At 32.9% G+C, this 25,131-nt stretch overlaps 3 protein-coding genes across 3 annotated transcripts; 2 read left to right on the top strand and 1 right to left on the bottom strand.

The window, feature by feature from the left end:
* The first annotated feature begins 11,569 nt into the window (after positions 1 to 11,569).
* Positions 11,570 to 12,374, top strand: LOC113777073 (zinc finger MYM-type protein 1-like). The gene is made up of 3 exons (XM_027322118.1): positions 11,570 to 11,810; positions 11,925 to 12,224; positions 12,349 to 12,374. The coding sequence occupies exons 1-3, from the start codon at positions 11,570 to 11,572 to the stop codon at positions 12,372 to 12,374; spliced, it is 567 nt and encodes a 188-aa protein (XP_027177919.1).
* Positions 12,375 to 12,638: 264 nt separating this feature from the next.
* LOC113778821 lies at positions 12,639 to 13,680 on the top strand. The gene is made up of 2 exons (XM_027324325.1): positions 12,639 to 12,985; positions 13,075 to 13,680. The coding sequence occupies exons 1-2, from the start codon at positions 12,659 to 12,661 to the stop codon at positions 13,660 to 13,662; spliced, it is 915 nt and encodes a 304-aa protein (XP_027180126.1). The 5' UTR covers positions 12,639 to 12,658; the 3' UTR covers positions 13,663 to 13,680.
* A 7,259-nt stretch (positions 13,681 to 20,939) lies between these two features.
* Positions 20,940 to 24,755, bottom strand: LOC113777072 (putative late blight resistance protein homolog R1A-3). The gene has a single exon (XM_027322117.1). The coding sequence runs from the start codon at positions 24,753 to 24,755 to the stop codon at positions 20,940 to 20,942; it is 3,816 nt and encodes a 1,271-aa protein (XP_027177918.1).
* Positions 24,756 to 25,131: the final 376 nt, after the last annotated feature.

Below are 25,131 nucleotides of genomic sequence, written 5' to 3'. Positions count from 1 at the left end.
TTTCGATACATACAAAAATTGTAAATAGTTATAATTTTACCAGAATGTATACGCTATAGTCAAAACTGCCCATATTAATATCAACACCATCATTATCTATGCCAATGCCAACTCAATTAGAAGCTTGAGGGCACCTAAAACTCCAGACATATTAAGGCAACAATTCTTAAAACTCCAGGTAACATTTGTTAAAAATCCACACAAAACTCACCTGATAAATCCTACCAATTTCGGGATATGATGGATTTTAACTGTGATTCTCTTATAAAAAGATATTGATTGCTCTTTGACTGCTATACAGGAGGGCGGAAAAAGCCATAACAATCAGATAACACACACCGTCAAACGCTGATTTTGTGGTCTTAGGCTACAAAATAGTTTTGGAACCAATTTTGTTAGGATGCTTCAATAAGTAAGAATACAGATGTTTATACTCTAATTATTCTGTTTGTTGTCAACCATGAGGATTCTATAGTTAGATGAATATTCGCTAAGTAGAAACATATAGGGTTCTCAAGATTGCAGTAACGAAAAAAAAAAAAGGAAAAACTGCATAAATAGGTCTCACTATTGATTTTGGGAGTTTTTCGAAAAAGATACAAAAATTCATTTTGACTAACTATAAGTTTTTTGAATTTTTTTTATAAAACATATACTGTACACTATTATGATTTAATATATGTAAAATCAAAAAGTGATTGAAAAATGCATCAAGAAAGTGATTGAAAAATGAAGATAAAATATTTTTCAAATTAGTCCAAAATACAATGGGGTTCTATAGGGGTTTTCAAATAATAAGGAAGTTTTATGATGATAGAGTATTATTTAAAATAATTACTGTAACACTTTTTGTGATATAATATATGTGAGATAAAAAGATGATTGAGAATATAAAAAAATATATTAAAAAATATATTTATGATGCAAGCGAAATATTATTCAAAATAATTTAGTATCCAAACACTATCTTAATATATTTTACCCCTTCGGATTTGCACCTTAGCTAAAGTTAGTCAAATATTGTGGGCGAGACTCTTTCTTCTTTCCTTGTTGCAGCTTCTTCTTCTACTGGTGGAGACTTTAGGCGGCAGGGGAGCAATCAATACAACACCAAAACTAGTATTAGCCAAAGGAAATATGAGGAAATTAGTAAGCAAAAATGATTGCACTAAGTATACGTTAGCTTACATTTTTTAGTCTATATAGAAAAATAGAAGTTAGCAACTAGCGAGGCGGATGCAACAGGAAAGGCATAGTCTAGTGTTTTGGCAACTTGCCTGATTTAATATATATATATATATGTAATTAAAAACCATTGGAAAATGTAACTTCATGATTGTATCGTATCGTCCATCCACTCTGAGACCAGATTTGTTCTTTTCTTGTTGCAACCTGCAAGATTGTTTTGTCTTCTGGTGGTGGTGCTGACCTCAGGTCCCTACCCTGGGGCCTAAACGAGGGAACTTTTGCCAACTGCGGCCAAGTTGCATTTCCAGGTAATGGACATTTTTACACAGCATAGAAACGAATTTGAGGCAAATCCAGATACTAAAGCAGTAAATGATTTATAATACGTACTGTTCATTTTCAATAATATCTAAAAAGATTGTAAAATAGTTATAATACTAAAACAACTATTGAAAGAGTAACTTTATTAGTATCCTTACATTAATATTAGGAGTATGATCAATCATTATATCTTTATATTAATTACAACAATAATATTAATGAAAGTTGTATCATTTAAGGCATGAATTAGAGCAATTATTGAATAAGATAGATTAGACTCACTGATAACAAAGTACATTAAATAAAAGTATTCTAAAGAACTTAAAAGTTAATTATACTCTTCAATTAGAAACTGAATTACAATTTAAGACGGTTAAAAATAGAAAACAAAAGCAATAAATAGTTATTCCTTCTGTTCTATAAGATAAGGTCATTTTTCTTTTGTGATCGTCCTAAATTATGAACTTGTTCCCTTTGAAAGAGGGTAGTTAGTTTACCAATTTACTACCATGCCCACATTTAACGTGCATCTTTATCAATAAATATATTATTAATCATTCTAAGAGTAACAAATACATCACTAAAGCTAGTATTAACGAAATGACATATGAGGAAATTATTTAGCAAAAAAGATTGTGTATACATTAATTTACATTTTTAATCCATACTAGAAAAAAGAAACAATATAATTAATCCAAGATATAATTTATAGAAGGTCAATTATAAAACCAATACTATGATTGCCAAATTTTTAAACCCGAGCATGCAATTTGCTTGAGTAAATCTAAGGGTCATTTTTTCTTATCGTATATATACTACTATTTTCTTATACTATTTCACATTCGAGAAGTTGACTTGGATATATGTCATATTTAAGTAGTCATTTCCTCCATTGTGTTTCTCTGGCTCGGCAATGTCGGTATTGGAGAAAATTCATTCTTAACGGTTGTCATAGTTTTATTTCTTTCTTTGACATATAATACATGCACATTTTTTTCTCCCTCCATTTCTTTAACAACCCAGTAACGTCAAAATTTTCCTATTTCAGAGCTATGTTAACTTTGTGAATGTATTGCTTCCATTATATATTAAACTATTTTATTATATGTTTTCTTCTTAAAATTTGAAGTTAAGCTTTCGCATTTCATGGCCAACAGGGTTTCCAATAAGTTGCAAGTTTAGCTTCTTGTTTCTTTAGGTACTAAAAACAACAAAGTTTAGCACCTAAAGAAACAAGAAAATGAGAAAGGAAAATGTTACCCAATATCTTTAACAATTAACATAATCAGTCATATCTACCTGGTCTAGAATGTTGTGCATATTAAAAAGAACTCTTGCAGGTAAACATATATGTGTAAAATCCTGATTAGAAGGGTTAAGTGTAATGAGCTATCACATAGCATGAAAATATGTATTAAGCCAAAATTGTTCATATGTTAACTAAAAAAAATTATATAAAGATAATAGATATTATTGCGTAGTTTTGCCAAAAAAAAATAACATCTTGCTGAAAATTTTGAAGTATTTATTACATGTAAGTCTAATAAGTGATATAAATTTTTCCTTCAATAACAGAAATCACAAGAAACTCATACAATATTAACGTGTGATTTTAAGTTACATGCTTCATCATCACTATGGTTCATGGTTTGAAGAGGGAAGATTGTGGCTATTTCTTCTTTTTTTCAAATTATTTTCCTTTTTAATTTGAACGAACCTCATGAAGTTTCATTAAAGTGCACAAGATATACTGGTCCAAGTTAGAAGTGCTCATTGTATTCATAATTCTTTACAATTAATGCCCAAAGATTCAAAACTATGGCTTTTCAAATGGTGCATTCTTCTTCTCCACAAAATTTCCCCCAAACAGTACCATAGATGATTCTTCTTTGGTACCTACCAAAAGATTCTCCATTTTGACTCTTTTCTATCGTGCGTTCTTGATAGAATTTGTCACCAACTAAATTTTATTATTTAGGAAGTAAATCAAATTCTAAACTTATACAAGGCACAAACAGACAGGTGACAATTCCAAGATCTCGAAGACACAAACAATCCATCGGTACTTGAAAAGTTTTTTATCCTCAAGCTATATGACACGCTGATAAACTTGGTCCTTTGTGGGGTTTGGATATGAGACAGCCATCGCAATCTAGATTTATAGAGACACTGTTCTAGTCAATGTATGGTCTCTTCTGGTCTTGAATATATGTGCCTTAGGTTTTATGGCATAGGGGCCTTCTCTAAATCAGTTGAAATGAACCCAGGGTTAAATCCCCTGGCACTTGGTTGTTAGAATCCAAAACCTTCCTTCCCCCTTTGTTTCCCTAGTTTGGAAAACCACAATAAACAATATTTGTAATAAAGGTCTGAATTTAGCATTAAACCTTATTCTTGCCCACTAATCATCAACAAAAGAGCGGTCCTCTTGGCGCATGGATGGATACATTCCTAATTACAGGTTTGCACACATACTTTCCTTAAACATATGCCTTTCATTTTCCCCACCCTAAACAATCCTGATGTTTAATACTTTTGTGATAAAAATCTTGATTTATTTGAAAAGCTTTATTTGATTGTTTAACTTTGTAATCTAATTCTTTAAGAAATATGTCACAAAAAGGCAACAACATGTTACCAAAAAAAAAAAAAGAAAAAAATAATAGGCATGGAAAAGCTAACTAATCTTTCCAAGAAAACAACTCATTATTGAATTCAACTTTTTGTGTAGTTCTATGGATTTAAGCTAGTCTGCTTATATTTAAACTAATATAACCTGAAAATTAATATACCAAAAAACCAGTTAAAGAAGAGAAACAAAGTATAAACAATCAAAATAATTGAAGGGTAGCAAATTAACCTTTCAAAGAAGAATACCAAACTCGTGATTATCCCTTTTTTCTTCATGTGGATATTTAAAAACGAATTCCTTGGATCCCTTCAACTTGCTGTATTAAATGGATTCCACGAATGGATGTTGAAGGTATCGTATAATAGGTTTTAGTACTATGCATGGATATTATGGGTTGACCTAACTGAGTCGGGGGTACATCTAACCTAACATAACCTACTCCTACTCCTAAAGGAGGGGCCTACTTTATGGGGTGACCCAACTGAGTTGGGGGTACCTGACGGGAACTAAACCATCATCAGATCAGACGAATGCGCACACACTCGTATAGATTTAGAGCAAACCTCATAGAGAGGCACACTAATAGGAGATAAGGCTTGAAACCTTGACCTCCCACTCCACAATTAATGTGGTGGCCAACTCCTCCAGAGGGAGTTCTCTAGAGGGAGTTGGTTGATGATACTAATAGATTAGTAGAGATGAATCGGCACTGGTATTAGGGTTTGTTTGAATAGTGCTTTTATCCCAAATAATATTTTGCTTGCATCATAAATACATTTCCCAACCCACCTTTTTATATTTTCAATCACATTTTTATCTCACATACATCACATCACAAAAAACGCTACAGTAATTATTCCAAATAATATTTCAAATAATACACTATTGTTTTAGGACATTGCCAAATGGATGATCACATGCCAATACGTTGCCCTTACACCGGTGTTTATGCTTAAGTAATATAGGTAGTTCAAAAAAGTAAGAAACACCCAAATATAAATCATTTACCACACTTTTATATGAAGTATAGATATAAAAATAAAAGTTAGCCAATACATATAGATGTTCAGTGCATCCTATCCGTATAACCAACTGGCCCATGGGGCACGCTCGGGTGGATGTTACGTATAAACGTTAGCATACTTAAATGATTTCGTGACTATGATAGGAAAGAGATAGCCTGGTGTTTACTATATATGACGAGATTTTTTTAGTGAAGAATTAGGAGCATGAGATTTATTAGATAAACGAAGTAAAGAAAAAGTGGAAAATAAAGAAAAATAAAATTTTTAATACATTATCAATGTATATATGTGTAGTATTAAAATATCTTCTCTAAATAAGAGTGCAAGTAGCTTACAAAGCAATAACAAAGAGGAGGACACGGTGGAAGATGGGTTTATTAACCTAGTTGCTTCCAAGAAGTCCAGAAGAAGAAAAGACTATAACATTATTGAAATGATGCAAACACGACAAGATACCAAGGTAAATACTGTAATGCCTTGGCCATTTACCCAGTCCGCTAGTAGATATTAAGCAAAACCCATTAGAAAAATGTATTATTTGTTTTGCTATTTACCCAAAGGAAATTCTAACCATGTATTTCCTTTGAGGACAATAGGATGGAATTAATTTAGCTACAAAAGGAAGACTACAAGGCACATAGATGTTAGGTTGGACGTTTTGCTTCCTTTTTTTTTTTTTGGATTTATAAAATCAAAGAGCACACAAACTAGAAAAGAATTTCAAGACTTCCCCCTTTTTTTTTGTTGAAGAGGCACCGGTTATTGTAGTATTTGCGAAAACAAAAGTTTGTACATGTATCCATGTTGAATGTTGACAGTGCATAAAAAATATCGTATGTGTATATACTGACAGTGCATAAAATCATCTTCCTCAAAGAATCACCCACTTTTTTGTGTGAATTTATTCACACTTTAGTTGTATAGAATAGAATTAATGATTTCTCTAGTTGCAATACAGCAACTCTATTGTGGATTGTTTCAAATCCATTTCTAAGCATTCTTTTTAATATAGACACATAACATATTTACCCTGCATAGGTCTTCAAGGGATCCATTATTGAGGCCTCAATGTTCCATAAAATTTAACATGTAAATACCATCTTCAGAACTGCTTACACTAATATCTTAAAGTATTTTTCCATCAATACCATCATTGCCTTTGTGTACACCAACTTAATTAGGAGCTTAAGAACACCTAAAAATCAAGACATATAACTCCACTAAATTATACCCATTGCGACTATGATTATTCATGTAACATTTCTTAAAAAATTCAAACATGAATTCACCAGACAAATCCTGCCAATTTAGCAATAAAATAAACTTTAATTGTAATTCTCTTGTCAAAAGGAATTGATTATCCTTTTAGACTGCTTAGTGCGGAAAGAAAACTATGGCAATTAGATAGCATAAAAGCCATCATCAATGCTGAATTGCTAAAATCATCTTTGCGACAAAAAGCTTGCCTAGTAAACTAGCAATTATTTGCCAGAAAATACTGAAAAAACACCGTGACTAAATACAAGATATTATCCCAACATTGAATTTTCCAGCTGAAAGGTAAAAAGTAAAGAAATAAAACACCCCTTAACAAAATATTGCCCCGTCATCTTAAATATTTGAGAGAATTTAGGATATGAAAACCGGATGCATCAATATTCAAAAATGGTGTGAACTTTTCAAAAGTTCATAAAGTGGGAAGAAGATTCAAAATGGTGTGCAACTATTCAACCAACAGTAAATGTAATAAGAATTGGCTTAAATTACGTAACAAAATGTCCAGGTGGAAAAACGCGTTGAATTTCTACCAAAATGAATTCCTTCTCCCGTTCCCTCGGTCTCAAAAGATCCATCTTACATTCATTCAAAATCCAAGGTTATGTTTGGATTGCTATTTTTTGAAGTTTTTATAGAAAAATATAATATAACAATTTAATGTATGCGACGTAAAAAGAAGTCATTAAAAATTGTATTTACGAAAAATGCAAAAATTTTTCTATAAAAAATTAGAAACCAAACAAGGCCTTAATTTTCCTAATAACTAGATAAGGGAGAAAGTTAGTCAATACTTATTATCTCTCCCCAGATTGACAATTATCTATTGCCCAAGTTTGATATCATAACGCTGATCGTCCATTGCCGGAATAATTGGTGATGCACTAGAAGCATTTACAGGGGAATTTCGGAGGTCAATAATTGTTGTACATGGTTATCCAACTTTTGAACTTTCCTAAATGGAAACTTTAGTTCTAGCTGAAATGGACTGCTTTCCACACAAACAGACGAAATTTGTTTCTCTTACCTGGGATTTTGTCCTCATTTAAATTTCAGTAGCTGTAAGCTTTTAATTGGTGTGACTGCTTAGTTCTTATTTAAATTATAGTAATTTTTTTCTTGAATTTTGATGTGGGCTGAAGTTTGTTAAAGATGTACAAATTCTGACAGGCAGGGAAGCATATTTCAATATCGCCTAAATTGGATAATTTTTTTCATATATGTGCGCACTCTAATGAACATAAATGTGCACTTCAATGAAAAATAGAGTAAGTTCCATAAGCGTAATTTAGTGAATATGAATGTACACTCGAGTGAATATATAAATGTGCACAAGCGTTTCCCAAATTCAAATCCAAAATTAAACACCAATCACTTAGTTGTTAATGATTATCTAAGTTGTGATTGTAGCCTGCATAGGAGAGAGCTGCTGCGATTTATCTATTAGAAAACAATTTTGAAATTTCTTATATTTTTCAGATCTATTGTATTTGTTAAATTATGGATCTGTAATTTTGTAAACTAAAAATGCTTCTTTGATTTCAAATTAACTATAACTGCATTAATAAATTAAAAAAATTAGTTAGTGATTATTATGAGCTTTGTTTCTTGCAAATTTATTATTTCAAAAATTGTATAATTAGGAGCTAATATTCATCCATCCACTTGAGTTTTTTTTATCATTAATTAACATAATTAACTACTGCAAGAAAAATACTTGTATAAAAATGTGCCCTAACGTGCATGTAAAGTACCACATTCTGCATAGGAAAAGTGTCTATTTGGCCTCAAATTGAAGTCGAGTTATTCAATTGGTTATGCTACATCAAAAAAAATTGCAATCATGTGATATTTCATTGTCCTTACATGAAAATCTTTTAATGATTTCTCTATTTTACCATAGTGTTTTATCAAAAGTGAACATTGACAAACATTAAAGTGTATATCAATATCTACTATAGTCCACATTGCTAATCAACGAAGAAAAATTATTCTTTTTCAATAGGCTTAATCACAAATTTTCCCCCTATAATGTGAGTTGAGTAGCAAATTGCCTCCTATAATAAAAAAACATACAAATTGCCCCCTTTTGACAAAAAAGTCAAACAAGTGGATTAGATTTTATTTATGAGATGTGTGAAAAGGCATTCAAGCCCTCATATACATAATATTTTAATAGTTTTATCATTGGGGAATGGTGTTATTATAACTTTTTTAAATAAAGAATATTGTAGAAAATTGTGATACAATTGTAGATGTATATAATCATAGTAATTACATAAATGTTTTATTAAATAAAGTTTCTAGCTATGATAATATGTGCAATTGAAATATTTTTCATAAGAAAATACTAATATATACTTAAACATTAAAAGGGCTTATTAATAGAGAACAAGAAATAAAAATGAAAGAAAATGAGTTTGTTTGGATAAGAGTTTATTTGGATGATTTATTTGAGATATTTACTGTAGCACTTTTTGTGATGTGATGTATGTGAGATAAAAAGGTGGTTGGGAAGATAAAAAGGTGATTGAGATTTGTGAGGCAAAATTTTTTTTTCCAAATTCTCTTTGTCCAAACAAACTCATTAATACTTTTCATGTATATTTAGTCTCCATTTTTTAAAAGAAATTATTACAAAAATTAGAATACTTATTTTCCAAAAAATAAAAAATTATATTTAATCATTGAATTATACCAATGTTTTAATAGGTATATATTTCACTTTTCATTTTCTTTGTTTTAAAGTGATATATATATATATATAGAGAACATTGGTATTTGTCAATAGTTAAATATAGGCTGGTATCTTATATATATATATATATATATATATATATATAACATTGGTATTTGATCGGCTTTCCGAAGGCTGGACAAGGTTAAGACCATAAAGAGATGCTTTTTTAATCTAACATGACAATAATTTCTTTTCACAAAAAATGAAAAATAATACTTATAAAAGGTATTTCACTTTCACTTTTCCTTGTTGGTCCTTATTAATAATTCTTTTTTATGTTTAAATAAGTTGGTTTTTTTATAAAAATATATAAATATCACAAATTATCATAAAAACCCATCAAATTTATTTAATAAAATACATATATAATTTCTATAATTACATCTATAATTCTAACACTATTTCTTAGACACTACAATGTTTTTAATTAAAACTATATAATAATATCACTGTCTAAGTTGAAACTGTCAAAGCATTATATATCCAAGGATACAAATGTCTTTTCATACCTCTCATTCACACAAAATCACCCTACATGTTTGACTAATTGTTTACATGGGGTAATCTGTTTGTTTTATAATTACAAGGGGCATTTTGCGACTCAATCTATATTATAGAGGGGCAACTTGCTATTCGGCCTTTTCAATATGTATCCTAGAGGTTGAATAAATTCAATTTGTCAATTACTATCTTTATTATGACACCATCTATAAAATTTTATTTAATCACTAGTATAATTAATTAACAACTGTAAGAAAAGTACTTGTATAAAAAGTACCCAAACTTTTGAGTATCACATTCTGTATAGGAAAAATGTTTATTTGACCTCAAATTGAAGTCAAGATGTTCAAGCTACATAAAAGAAAATTGTAATATTGCAATGTCTCATTGTCGTTACATGAAAACCTTTCTCTTTTATCCTTGGGTTTATCAAAATGCTTATTACTAATCAATGAAGGAAAAATAATTCCTTTTAATAGATAAAGTTGGATAAATTCAATTTGTCATATACTATCTTTCTCTATGAGACCATCTATGAAAATTTATTTAATAACTAGCAGCCACGGATTTAAGGGGGGGCTGGTGGGGGCTTAAGCCCCCCCCCAAGCCGCCGGAAAACCCCCTATATATAGGGGATTCCGGCGGCCAGCCCAGCCCAGCCCAGCCCCCCCACGGTGATCCAGATCTACCATCCTCCATGGCTCCATGAATGCTGCAGAGGAAGTGAAGAAGAGCTGGAAAGCCGCTGCCGTGCTGACTGCTGAGGAAGAAGATGACCCATTTCATTTTGAATTTTTTTTTTTGCCCTCTAAATACAAAACGACGTCGTTTCACTTTTAGTGGAACGACGTCGTTTTGTATAATGAGGGGAAAAAAAAAATACATCAGATGAAGCCCTGAGGCTTCATCTGATGCAAAAGCACGCCGCCAGTGCCAAAGGGCAAACAAGACTCCAACTCCAAGAAGAAGACGCCAGGCTCCAAGAACTCCAAGAAGGCAAGAAGCTTCAGTTGAGATTCTACCATCCTGCTTCAAGCCTTCAATTCAAGGCTCCAAGACTCCAACTCTCCACCATTCCATTCACATAAATCTTTTAGGTTAGTTTTTTGGTTTAAATTACAATATCCATCTTTATATTTTTGTTAATTATATGTTTAAATTATTTTTGAATTTTGAGTATCTTGATATTAATTTGATTAAGATTAATTTTTATTTAGTTTATGTTAATGTAATTTAAGAATTTGAAAGATTACATTAATTAGAGATTATATGGGTATTTAGTTGTACCTTATTTTAACTTTTTGATAATTTTATATAATGAATTTTATAAATTGAGAAATATAAGTAATATGAATTTATTATTAAATTAAAGAATTATTTATATGAATTTTAAATTAATTGATTATTGAATTGCATAATTTTATTGAATTTAACCACAATTATTTAATTGTGACAGAAAATGGAGAGATTCTTTAAACCTAAACGAGTCCGTAGTGGTGAATCTTCAAATGAGCCTAATATTAGTGAACCAGTTCAAAATCAATCTTGTGTGGAATTGAATTTAAATGATATTGTTAGTGATCCGGGATTACGAAAATCAGTTGAGAAATTTGATATTTCTCTTCGAGACCATGTCCGAAGAGAGTATTTGACTAGGGAACCTTGCCAACCGATTGGCCATATGTTATGTATCCAAAAACATCATTTGGTAAACAACATAGAAGTTTCCAAGATAGTTGGTATCAAAAGTTTGTATGGTTAGAGTATAGCATATCGAAAGATGCGGCGTTTTGCTTTTGGTGCTTTCTTTTCAAAACACAAAATAAGGGAGGTCGATATGCAGAGGATGCCTTTACAAAAACGGGATTCAATAATTGGAAAAAGGCAATGGAAAGATTTAATGAACATATTGGAGCTGTGAATAGTTGCCATAATGATGCTAGAATACAGTTTGAAAGTTTTCAAGATCAAAGGCATAGTGTATCAAATGTGCTACGATCTTGTGGGCGCGAAATAGATATTGCATATCGCACCCGTTTAACTGCTGCTCTAGATGTGACCCGCTTTCTTTTGAAGCAAGGATTGGCTTTTCATGGAAATGATGAGTCAACTAGTTCTTCAAATAGAGGCAATTTTCTTGAATTGTTTGAGTAGTATAGCCAGCGAAATACTGAGATTTTTGAGGTTGTAAATCAAAATGCTCCTGCAAATAATCAACTAACTTCTCCAATGATTCAAAAAGATCTGGCACATGCTTGTGCCTCAGAGATCACAAGTGTTATAATCAATGATATTGGAGACAATTATTTTTCCCTAATAGTTGATGAGTCTCGAGACAGTTCAGTGAAAGAGCAAATGGGAGTTGTTTTGAGATATGTGAACAAAGAAGGGCGTGTGATTGAACGTTTCCTTGCAATTGTACGTGTGTCTGACACCACATCTCTTTGTTTGAAAGATGCAATTGATTCTTTATTCGCGCAACACGGATTATCATTATCCAAATTGAGAGGTCAAGGATATGATGGAGCTTCAAATATGCGAGGTGAGTTCAATGGTTTGAAGGCCCTTATATTACAAGAAAATCCCTATGCGATGTATATTCACTGTTTTGCTCACCAACTCCAGTTAGTTATTGTTGTTGTTGCTAAGGGAAATATCATTGTCAGTGAATTCTTTGTCTATGTCTCTATGATTGTCAATTTAACTGGAGCATCATGTAAAAGGAGAGATCAATTAAGACAAATAGAACATGATAAGATTGTTACACTTTTAGACAGTGGAGATATTATTAGTGGAAAAGGCAAAAATCAAGAAACTAGTTTAGCAAGACCAGGGGATACTCGTTGGGGATCACACTATCTAACATTACTTCGTCTATCCTCTATGTGGGCTTCGGTGATTGGAATATTGAGAAATATACAAGATGATGCCACCACTTCTGACAATAGAGGTATGGCCAGGGGTTTGATTGATAGAATGAATGATTATGAGTTTGTTTTTGCATTGCACCTGATGAAGTATTTATTGGGAATCACAAATGACTTGTCACTTGTTTTGCAACAAAGGGATCAAAATATTGTCCAAGCCATGAGTTTGATTGATACTATGAAATCTCAATTGCAAGACTTTAGGGAAGAGGGATGGCAAATAATTTTAGATGAAGTCAACAATTTTTGTGAGTTGAATATGATTCCCGTGATTGATATGGAAGACAGTATAGCAATCCGTGGCAATGCCAGGCGCAGTCGCAGAGGTCAAACCATCACTAATTTTCATCATTATCGCGTGGAAATTTTTTGTGAGGTATTATTTTTGAAATTATTATTTCATTACATTTGTTACTTGTTAGCAGATTTTCTTAGTTATTAATTTTATTATTGTTGTGATGTCAGGTTGTTGATTTAATTATACAAGAGATGAATAATCGTTTCTCGGAAGTTAGCACGGAATTGCTTAGTTGCATAGCATGTCTTGATCCAAAAAGTTCTTTCTCTCAATTCAATGTGCAGAAACTACTCCGTCTTGCTGATTTATATCCTGAAGACTTCTCAAGTAACGATTATTTATATCTTGAGTCTCAACTTCGAAATTATATTTATAATGTGCAACGCGATCCTCAATTTTCAGAAGTTGGAGATTTGGGAAGTCTTGCTCAACAAATGGTTAAAACTGGTAAAAATACAGTTTTTCCATTGGTTTATCGTCTGATCCAGTTGGCATTAGTTCTACCAGTTGCGACTGCTTCTGTTGAAAGAGTATTTTCTGCAATGAATATTGTCAAGACTGATTTGCGCAACAAAATGGGAGACGAGTGGATGAATGACTGTCTGGTTGTATACATCGAGAAGGATATTTTTGCAACAATTGAAAATGAGCAAATATTGCAGCGTTTTCAACGGATGAAGACTCGCAGAATGCAATTGCCTCCTCTTCGTTATTCGAGTGCAACAACTACCAATACTTCAAGTGTTAATCAATAACAAATTTTTGGGTATGTATAATTATATGTTTTTATTATTTTTATAATTATTGATTCTAAATTTTACTTATTAAATATATTTATTTCGTCACAAAAAAAATTTTTAATACACTTCAGCCCCCCCAAAAATAAATTTTTGGCTCCGTCCCTGATAACTAGCACAAATTAATTGACAACCGTGTGAAGAGTACTTGTACAAAATGTACCTAGACACATATATACATAGATATGCATATACATATATATATGTGTGTATGTGTGCGCGCGCGCGTGAAAGTAGCCTGTGTTGTAAATGTTTATTTGGCATCAAATTGAAGTCGAGTTATACAATTAGATGTGCTGCATCAAAATTTTGAATGTTGTGAAGTCTCATTTTCCTTGCATCAAAACCTTCAAACAATTTTTCATTTCGTCCTTGTGTTCATCAAAGTACACATTAATTTTTGTTGAAATCAACATTACTATTTATTAAAGCGCACATCTAAGGATTTAGGTTGATCAATTCTTGATTTTGATGATAATAAAATAAAATGATGCTTTGGACTAATGATTTTATGTAAGAATTTTGTTAGTACAAGTTCTTAGCCCATTGGAAAAAGAAAGAAAACAAATCAAGAAGCAATGAAGAATGAGATTAGTTGAGATAATACATTTTAGTACTTTGACTACAACATGAGCTACGGATATCGAATTGAGATAATTCTTGAAGTATTGCAAAACTAAGAGGAAGAGCTACAGTTGTTGAAAGTCCTCAAAGTCCAATTCTCATGTTTTCTTATCCAAAATCTCAAATTCCGGGAGTATTTTTTTTGGCCATAATTTGAAGTAGTCTTCCAACTAGTTAGGGGTAATTTGGTCATAACTCAGTCTCCAAATCTCCAAATGACTTCTTAATCCATTGGAAAGTTAACTCATTTGATTTGCACAAGAGTTGAATCGAAATTATTAATTGAGATATTTAAGCTACAAATTAACTGACCTAATTGCAGCAGTTATTGCAGCAGGGGACTATCAGACGTCTGAACCAAGGAAGTTGCATTCGAACCAACCATCTGATAGAATATTGGATGTTTGACATCTGACACACAGAATCGGATGTCTGACAATTCTAACGGTTAGTTTTTGACCATTGAAGAGTCTTTTGGGGCCAAATTTAAGTGTGAAAAATGCATTTCTATGTGTTCAAATGGTGAAAACTTCATGTTTTCATAGATTTTAATGATTCAATCAACAAATGGAATGAATTGAGAAGATATTTGAATGATTTAAAGAGAATATAAAGTGCAAAATGCTCAAAAGGTGAAATACAATCAAGTATAAAAGAAGAAATGTTTGATAGTTTTGACACCTTTTGGTATTTCGCTATGTCTTGAGCTAAAAGTACTAGATTCAGGTGTTTCTTAAGCCATTTTGAAGTTAAAGCATAGATCTACATTTCTTATGAGACATTAGAATCTAATTCTTGAGTTTTTCTGATCAAAATGTCGAAATATAGTCAGCCATTTTTACTATCAAAAGCTGAAATAGGGCATTGACCAGTTAAGAATATTTTGGTTATTTATCAGTCTAAAGAGCTCAAAATTAAATGATTCTTAATGCATTGAAAAGGCAACTCAAAGGGCTGAAACTTTCATGTTTTGTAAAAGAGTTAGTTCAATCTCCATCATCAAGAAAATATCAGTTGAATTTGGTGCAAAAATAGAGTAAAGTTGAAGACTAATCAGAAAAGTGCAAACCTGTAGGGAAGGCAATATGCAGGTGCAATACGTGACCATGCACGTGTGTATGACCCTACGTATTCTTAAGGAAGTTGTGTAACTTGCACAACCACTTGTTCTGATTTTTTACAACTTTTTATAGCTCCTTTCCAATAAAGAATTTCAGCTGCAACTGTGTAAAGAAGAGCATCAACACTTGTAGAAGAATATTTTGGGAATCTCAAAAGCATTTTATGTCAACTTTAACTACTCATTTGAAAATTGAATTCATCTATAAATGGGGGACTTGAAAACATATTTTCACAACTTTGGAAAGCTAAAGACACTACCAAAATGTAATATCCACTAGGGCTGCATTCGAGTCGAATCGAGCTCGAGTAGTGAGGTAAAATAACTAAGTTCGAACTCGAGCTCGAGCTCGTCAAGCTTTTAAAATTCGAGCTCGAGCTCGAGCTCGACATCAATTTATATTACTCGAGCTCAAACTCAAGCTCGAGTTTAATTAAATGTAATCAATTGAAATCAAGCTCAATCGACCTTATTCGAGCTCAATCAAGCCTAATCAAGCTCAAGTAATAAAAATTAATATTTTATATATAATTTTAAATAATCACAATAATAAAAATTAAAATATATATTATAAAAAACTCGATTAAGCTCGTTGAGCTTTCAAGTGCGAAATATTGAAGCTCGAGCTTGACTCGTTACTTCTACCAAGTAGCTCGAGCTCGGTCAAAACGAGCTTGAGTCGAGCTACTGACCGAGTAGCTTGCGAGCTCGAGTCAAGCTACTCGGTTCAGCATCAGCCCTAGTATCCACTAGTTTTTTCTTAGTTCATTAGTATAGTGTAGTTAGTGTAGTTTATCTATCTTGTACTTATAGTTAGATTTGGATGAAAAATTAAGTAGCAAGATGGAGAGTTGAAACTCATATGACAAGTGTAACTTCCCTCCTATCACTTTCTCTTTTGTATTTGGGTTCATATTTAGTTATAATACAAATATGGTCTTTTCTTTCATTCTCTTCATGTTTTGCTAAAGGTTATGCCTAGAGTTATAGATGAATTTTCTATATTTTATTAGTGATGTTTAATTGGTTATATGATATTATTTTGAGCAAGTTATGTATCATTTTTGCTTATCTAATCATGATTAATTAATCATTAATTGTGATAATCTTAAGGTATTAAGGTTACAATGAGAAGTAGGATTTGACACTAATTCAACGAAGTGCTAAATCTAGGGAGTATACTTACGAGAGTTGAGATGCACCTTTGTAATTTTAGTGGTTTGTTTCATGTAATTTTATAGAAGAAATGAGTTTGTAGTTAATTTCATAACCATGAGAGTAGGTATGGTTTAGCTACAAGTATAGTTGACTCACTACGAGAGTAGGTTTTACATACATTAGAAAATTATATCATAACTAACTAAGATCATAACATTCAATTAATCGATAATTTCACTTGCAAGAGTAGTGAGAAATTTCATAACCCTAGGAGCTTTCTATTGTTATTTTTATTACTTTTATTTCATGTTTGTAGTGTAGATTTAATCTCTTGCATTTGTGGTAGTCTAAATAATGAAGGAGTTCGAAAACCATTGGTAATTGACAATTTTTCCTGTAGGATCGACACCTAATACCCCTATATTCAATAAACGATCTGCATACTTGTAGAAAACGGAGTATTTAAATTTTATTAAAATAGGGTGCATAATAGATCCTCGTCAATGTGTCATGCATGCAACATAAAATCAGCATTCGGATAAACTATGTAGTATATCTTTCCTTCATTTGGATATGGTTACTTTTCCTTTGTATTGAATTTCTTTCTTTGCTTCCTAAAATTTGGTATTTTCCTTTGTATGATTTTGTACATATTTCTTTCTTTAATTTTTTTCTTCAGAAACTTCTCATTTGATAGCTAGTCTTTTCCATTATCCATTTTTCCTTTTTATGTTCTATTCTTTTTTTTTTTTTTTTGCCTTTTGATGAATCGTTTGGGTTAGTGTTGTCATTTTCAAATTTCCTTGAAAAACACTTTCCACAATTTCTTTTTTCATAGTCATTGTATTTCAAATCTTCTTATTTTCATATTATTTTTCCTAGCTTGTATTTAGCTATCATTGATATTTTATTGTTGATTTTATTTTCACCTTGTCTGATTGAGTACTACTAATTTTGAGTTTTCTTTTAAAAAAATAAAATTAGGAATTTGTGGGATTAGGCATAGCCCCAACTTGTTTTTTTAGAATTTTTTAATGAGCACATGATAAAGAGGATATATCTCATAATTATGACTAACTAAAAATTTCACCAGTTGGGGAATAATTTCAAGACGCTCCATAGTTATAATACAGTGCTAATACTAATTTTGAGTTTGAAAGAATTTCAAAAAATTGTAATTAATTTTTAAAATTAATCTTTTATATATTGATGGTGTTTACAATGATGTCCTTAGATGCATGGCACATCATCTCAATTTGAATTTGTTCTCCAAATTTTACGCATATGACTTGTATCTAAATCCATTTGTGTATATACTGACAATGCATAAAAGATTTACTCTAATTTTTATATCAAGTTTTATGAGAAAGGATATTTATGTAAGACAATATGCATTCTTTGTTGGAGTGTAATAATACGTGAGATCTAGAAGGACATTTTGGGGCTATCACACAAGCTTTTTTGCAACGTTACCAACGGTTGAAGATGTCAAGGGGATGTTTTGCTAAATGTTTGCTCATTCACGGGTTAGATTGTTATTTGACCAAATCTTAGGGTTTGATTGGTAATTTGACCAAATCTCAAGGAAGATAAATGTGGTTAATCCTTTGTTAATCTAATCATAAGTTTTGCTTTTAAAATTTATAAGTTTTTTTTTAAATAAAAAAATGGCAAGTTTTACTGGAAAGTTAGTAAGATTTATTAATGATGTTGTAAATTTTACTAAAAGAAAGTGGTAAGATCTATTAATAAAATTATTAGCTTGCTTGAAAAAGTAGTAAGTCTTATATAAAAAATGATAAATTCTAAAATAAAAAGTGATAATTTTTTTGCTAAAAGTCTAGTAAGATTTGGTATTTAAATAAGAAGTTACATAAATTATGCAACTTAATTGTTTAATGCAAAAAATTACTATTAATTACACCAAAGTTACTATTACAATTTTGACCCCACTGAAACCTGTAATAGCAGGGTTAAACTTATTTCTGGCATCATATCAGCAACTCATTTATGAGGTATAGCGGCAACTCCTCATCATTGCAGCACTATCCATTTTCAAATTGAATGTGAAGTGAAAAGAGATGAATCACGTCCAGCCCTAAAAATTTGACACAATTTTTGTACACGAATTGTAGAGTACAGAGATTTTTGTAATGAAAATGAAAAAAAAAAGGATTATGTCAACAAAAATATGAGCTATTTCATTAAAAATGTATTTTCTTGAAGGCAGAATTTTGATATGTGAGGTCAAAATGCATTATAAATTTTAGGGTAAACAACAAAAAAGCCCCCTGTGGTTAAGCAATCATACATAAAAGCCCCCTGTGGTTTCATATCATACCAGTCGATACCCCGTGGTTTGAATTAACCTGAAAAGTGGACGGAAATCGGCAAAACAGACGGAGCTGAGTGAATAGACAAAAATACCCTTTTGAAGAACGCAGCTTGCATGTAAATTTTTTTTTTTTTAAGTAATTTGTTAAATAGCCTGCCTGAAACCCGCTTGCGGGTTTCCCCCTTATGTAAAATGACTAAAAGCTGCGTTTCTGTTCTATTTATATCAAACACATACTCTCAAACCCTCACCTGAAGGGTGAGGATGAGAGGGGAGGTTTGCTGGGCATCCTAGGGCCCTCCGATGGGCATGTGCAACTCAACGCAGCTTGCATGTAAAAAAATTTTTTTTTTTTTAAGTAATTTGTTAAATAGCCTGAAACCCGCTTGCGGGTTTCCCCCTTTTTTTTTTAAAAATAAATTCTATGCTAAAATGACTTAAAACAAAAATAAAAGACTAAAAGTAAATAAAAACTAGCATGAAAAATAAAAATAACAGTAAATAAAAATACACTAAAAATTTGGTGTCTACAGTAGTTACTGAATAATCTGGAAACAGATTGAATGAAGACTCAGAAGAAACGGAAGCTGGTCTCTTATTATTAAAGAGTGAAGGCTAAAATAGGCATATCAGGTGAAAGTTTGTGGTGGAAATCTGTTTTTCGCATATGCACGCGCCTTTGCAGTTCGTTTAAGACACACGCCGAATATTTGACGATTTCCGTCCACTTTTCAGGTTAATTCAAACCACGGGGTATCGACTGGTATGATATGAAACCACAGGGGATTTTTATGTATGATTGCTTAACCACAGGGGGCTTTTTTGTTGTTTACCCTAAATTTTAACAAATCCTTTATGCAAGAACTAGTGATCGTTAATGTAATCAACTTGTTTCCATCTCAAAAGATTTTAATTTGATTTTCATTAATTTCTCTAGAGGAAGGAACAGTTGCAGAGCTAGAACAGATAATAAAAAAGTACAAAAATTGCTCAACAAAATTATCATCTAGTTTCTCTGATTTTCATAATGATCAGTTTGAACCTTTAATCGCTTATAATGGAAACTAAAAGATGAAACAGCAAAGAAAGTTTTAAAATATTTACTTTCTTTAGACTTCCAAAAGTACCACCAATTAGAGAAAATTTGTACATGAAAACAGTGTAACGAAGAAAGATGCACATAAAGATAACTGTTGCACAAGTTTCTAGAGCTCGTTTGGATTAGCTGTTTTTGGGGATGGTTTTGAAAAACTTTGCTGTAGCAGAGTTTTTAGATTATATTTTTGGATATTTTCAAAAAATATTTTGGGATATTTAAAAGTAGAAGAGTTTCTAGAATATATTTTGAGATATTTTTTAAAATTTTAAAAAAATTTAAACTAATTTTTAGATTACTTTTCAAAGTACTTTTTAAAAATTTTTATTGTATTTGAAAAACTAGTTTTTGAAAAAGATTTTCTTTTCCTTTTGGCTTGGTATCCAAAGCTATTTGCCTATTTCTAGCTCTAATGCCAATGAAAATGGGCTGCATATAACAACATACGCAATTTGCATATATAAGACAATCATTTGAGGCAAATTTTACTATTTTTTTGCTACACCCTTTCTCTATTTGAAAAGCAACATAACCAAGTTTTTTTTCCCCTTTTCTCTTGTCTCTTCTTAATATTTTTTGCCAAAAAAGAAACATTGGATGTTTTAACATATTAATTAATTGCAAGTTAAAAGTTTCTCTACTACTCTGACTGAAATACAAAGAAGGAAGAGAAAAGTGTATCTTGCATATAAACTTGTGCTCAGCTAACCATAAGCATCATATCAATCTGTATCAGAATTAAAGAAGACTTCACGAATTGAGATTTTACGGTGCTTGCCATTGCAGTCACAAAGTTATAGCTAGCTGCATCAAGTCAAACAAACAAACAAAAAAGGGAAGCACCAGAAATTGCTTTCAAGAAGCTCGAATTAGACTACTTGTTGTGAGGGGATTGACTCTGTTTATGAGGGACTAGACTCTTCTTCTTCTTCTTTGCTGGAACTCCGTGTATCAACACACTTTTCAATTAAGATCTCTAGAACTTCATTTCCCATCTCTCTCTGTTCTTGTTGAATTTGCTGCACTGAACTTGCAACAGACTCGCGGCACCCTCTCACCTCAATCATTTCAAGAGCCTGACATTCCCCTAAACAAGAAGGCACCTCTTCCAACATCGGACAATTGTGCACAACCAATTTCTCAAGACGGGGAAAATTATCAGAAGATGCAGTCCAGCTGCGAAATTTCCACAAGGTTCTGAATTTCAAGACTCGGAGGTTGGGGAACTCCCCTTCTTTCATTTCCCATTCTTCCCCAGCAACGGATTCTTGGAGTAATTTAAGCACTTCAAGATTGGGCAACTTTCCAATTGTTGAAATTTCACTCCATGGTTGCTTATTGTATAAGAGAGTCAACTTCTTCAAATTCAATGGGAATTTAAATCCATATCGAAAAAAGAAATGCAGTCTAAGTGATTCTAGTTGACTAAAGCAGTCAAATGGAAGAATCCCATCGCCAATTCTGGTAGCTGATGTTGTCATACATCTTAGCCTGCGAATGCCTGGTAACTTTGTCAATATCTTTTGCAAGCTTTGAGAGGAGGGATCGATGGCAAGGCTTAAAGTGTCTAATTGATCTAAATCTGGGGATACTTCAAGATTTTCAACAGGAAAAATAAATCCAGAAGTGGAATTTGTAATCCATAGGTGCCTCAATGTCTTAATGTTCCAGATAGTCTTGGGTAAGAAACAATCAGAGATGTTTCCTCGTAGCAGAAAAGTTTGTAACCTTGAGAGGTTAGCAATTGCAGCTGGGATGAAATTTACTTCTCTAGTGCTAAGAGCCAAGTATCTCAAGTGAGCAAGCAAAAGTACTTCCACCGGAAAATATGCATCAAACACCAATTCCCCCAAATCCAGCACTCTAAGAAGTTTAGGTAACCAAAACCCCAAATCATCCTCTTCAAACAATAACAAACTGCGTACATTGGGAAATTCTAGCACTGACTCCCGAATCATCAAATTCCTGGCACTTCGATCACAAACTCGAAGGGGGTTGCTTGGGCCAGCAAGAACAAAAGGACCGTTCTGACTATGCAAAATATGTAGAAAGTTTTCTTCTTTGGCTTTTTTCACACAAAACTCATGTACCAAATCATGAAGTTGGCAAGCTTTGGCACCACCCATAGTTCTTTGTTTGGAAACCATAACTAAACTTCTATCAACCAGATCCTTCAAGTAGTCATCTGCTGCATTCTCTAATCTCTTTCCTTCAGTCTTTAACACAAATCCTTCAGAGATCCAAAGCCATAACAACTTTCGGATAGGAACATTTTTGTCTTCGTGAAATGCACCAAAATAAAGAAGGCAGGGCTTCAAATCATCCGGCAAATGACTGTAACTCAACTCAAGTGTTTTCATGCAATATTCATCATCAAGGACAATACTGGAAGGTAGACTCTTTGCAACTTCTTCCCAGGATTCTTCTGCAGTGTTATCAAGAATTCCAGCAACAAGGACAACTGTGAGAGGCAAGCCCCTACAAGATTTTGCTATTTGAGATGCAACTTGACTTAGTCTTGGAGGACAACCTTCTTTGCCAAATAGCTTTTTCTGCAGCAAATTCCAACTCTCTTCATTGGTTAGGCGGCGGAGATGGTGAACCTTGCTATCAGGTTTGAATTGCAGAGACAAATTCTGCAATCTGCTCGTGATGAGAATCCTGCTTCTATTGGCATCATCGGGCAATGATCTCTCCAACAAATTCCAAGCCTTAGCGTCCCACAAATCATCCAAAACCAGGAGATACTTATTTCTCAACAAAACTTGTTTTAGCTTTATAGCCAAATCATGTTCATCCATCTTTTGATATTGCTCAAGTTTCCCAGATTCAATACTACCCAATATCTGAACTAACATGTTGTGCATGCTATATGCTTGAGAAACAGTGCACCAAGCACGAATATTGAAATGCGGCATTACTGATGGAGAATTGTAAACTATATTGGCTAATGTGGTCTTACCAAGCCCAGGCATACCCACGATGCAAACAACATCCAACCGCCTTGATCCTCCTCTTGTAAGACTTTTAGTGATATTTTCCACCTCGTCGTCGAGAGGCAACAGATCTTTATTGCACGTGACGACAGTAACTTGTGATGGCATGCGAGTAAAAGTCTTGGTAACTCCCTTGGTGGTTTCACCAACATAGCTTATGCTATCATAGATCTCTTGAGCCTCAATCTTCAGAACATTGATGTCTCTGGCAACATCATCCAAACAATATTCACGTCTATCACCAACAAGTGTCGAGTCAATCACGAACTCTGCTTTATATGCAATCTCCATAACATGACTCCAGAAAACTTGAAGTTTTTTGTTCTGATTGCACTGCTCCCTGATTTTCTCCAAGAAAGATCTTAAAAATTCAAAATCTTTCTGGATTGTCTGGATTTTATCCACTGGGAAAGCGATTGAACCATTAATCTCATCACACCTTGCCAATTCCTTTAGATTTGTTAGGAAAAAATCAATAGAGCCCAACTCATTGGTCCTAGGAAAACCAAATCCTGATACTGATGCTACTGGATCAATTACTTCTGCCCTAATAAACTTGAGCACTTTGAGCAAATGCAAAAGAGAAACATTGGTTTCCTTGACCAAGTCTTCTTCGATTTGATTCACATAAAGGGAGAAAATTATGATTGCTGCATCACAGACCACAACTCCAATAAGATTCTTCATTTCATGGCGTAGCTCTTTGAACTTTTTCTGATGCCTGAGGAGGATTGTCAGGAATCTTAGCCCCTCAAGGAGTTTTAGCATTTGATTCATAATCGGAGCCATAGTACTGGTGCAAGATTCTAGCAGCTCAATAATATTGGGAACGAGATAATACATAAAGTCAGCTACTAGATGCTTATTCTTCTCCAGAGCTGAAATGTCTGATGATCTTGACAACTTTGCAGCAGTCAAGACATGGATGTAAGTTTCTCGGACCTTGGGATCACCAGGATTAATCTTCTCACGAATTAGTCGAGACATTTGAAGCTTTGTTTCATTCCATACTTCATGATGTGTGTGAAAGCACCATGTAGAAGCCAGGTGTAATGCATTGACAGCTATCACTTCAGCGTGAATCAACAGATCTTGCAGTTGCTGACCCTTGACACCGCGAAGCATGGCAAAGCGAATGAAACTCTTCAACAACATTAGCTTCTTTCCAGGACGTCCTAAATGGAATCCCTTCATTTCCGCCAGAGTCTTTGAAACTGAATCAATGAAATCAATAACTAGTTCTGGATCTCTCAGCCAGTAATACTCCAGCAGAAAGTTGATGCACGATTCCTCGTTATGTGTCTCAAAAAACAACTTGATTGCTTCCCGGAATCTGGAGAGCTCACTTATAATATGAGTCCAAGGAAGTGAACGAGAATGAATCCAGTGTTCGCTGCAAGCAAATTCAAGATCTTGCATTCTTCTGATAATCAAATTTTGAATTCTGAAAGACGCAACGTCCTTCTCCTCAGCTTGTTCCAAACAGGTTTCATGGTTCCTCTTCCTCCTCCTACACTTTGTCAGATACAGATCAAAGCTTTGTAATAGTCTCAACTCGATCCCCAGATCCCGGAATTCTTTATGCAAACGAATCAAGATATGGCTCTGCAAACCAGAGCCAATAGAACTCTTGGCATTATCTATGAGGGTTTCTCGCATCCAGTCCAGATATTCTAGAGGGGAATCAAAGCAACTAGTGCTACTACCGGAGGATATCTCCATTATTGTATCTTCTATTCACTCACTCTGATATCAAATTTGTATAGTGAATGAATAAACTCAATTCAAGGTTTACAACTTTCTGATTATGTGAAAATAGTCAAATATTACTGTCGGCGAAACTTTTTTTTTTTTTTTTGGCAACTTGGAAGACTCTTGTCTTGTCTTGTTATTTTGGTGGAGACTTTAGGGTCCCTATCCCGGAGCCAAATGGAAGCAGCCTTCGTCTACTTTCGGCCAAAGTGCATTTCCATGTAATGGACATTTTTAGACCTCGTAAAAACGATAACAATTCCAGGCAAATCTGGATGCTAAAGCAGTAAATGGTTTATAATATGTACTGTTCATCCTCGATATCTACAAAAATTATAAAATAGTT

This window comes from Coffea eugenioides, chromosome 7 (assembly GCF_003713205.1).
Source record: "Coffea eugenioides isolate CCC68of chromosome 7, Ceug_1.0, whole genome shotgun sequence".
Classification (NCBI taxonomy): Eukaryota; Viridiplantae; Streptophyta; class Magnoliopsida; order Gentianales; family Rubiaceae; genus Coffea; species Coffea eugenioides.
This window is presented reverse-complemented; position numbering and strand designations above follow the sequence as displayed.

What these genes read in the sequence shown, in the direction of transcription:
- LOC113777073 (XM_027322118.1), top strand. Translation starts at nt 11,570, where the DNA reads ATGGAAAGATTTAATGAACATATTGGAGCTGTGAATAGTTGCCATAAT. An exon ending in AACTAGTTCTTCAAATAGAG is followed by an intron (nt 11,811 to 11,924) that starts GCAATTTTCTTG and finishes TGATTCAAAAAG; the next exon opens with ATCTGGCACATGCTTGTGCC. An exon ending in TGGAGCTTCAAATATGCGAG is followed by an intron (nt 12,225 to 12,348) that starts GTGAGTTCAATG and finishes TATCATTGTCAG; the next exon opens with TGAATTCTTTGTCTATGTCT.
- LOC113777072 (XM_027322117.1), bottom strand. Translation starts at nt 24,755, where the DNA reads ATGGAGATATCCTCCGGTAGTAGCACTAGTTGCTTTGATTCCCCTCTA.
- LOC113778821 (XM_027324325.1), top strand. Translation starts at nt 12,659, where the DNA reads ATGAATGATTATGAGTTTGTTTTTGCATTGCACCTGATGAAGTATTTA. An exon ending in GCGTGGAAATTTTTTGTGAG is followed by an intron (nt 12,986 to 13,074) that starts GTATTATTTTTG and finishes TTGTGATGTCAG; the next exon opens with GTTGTTGATTTAATTATACA.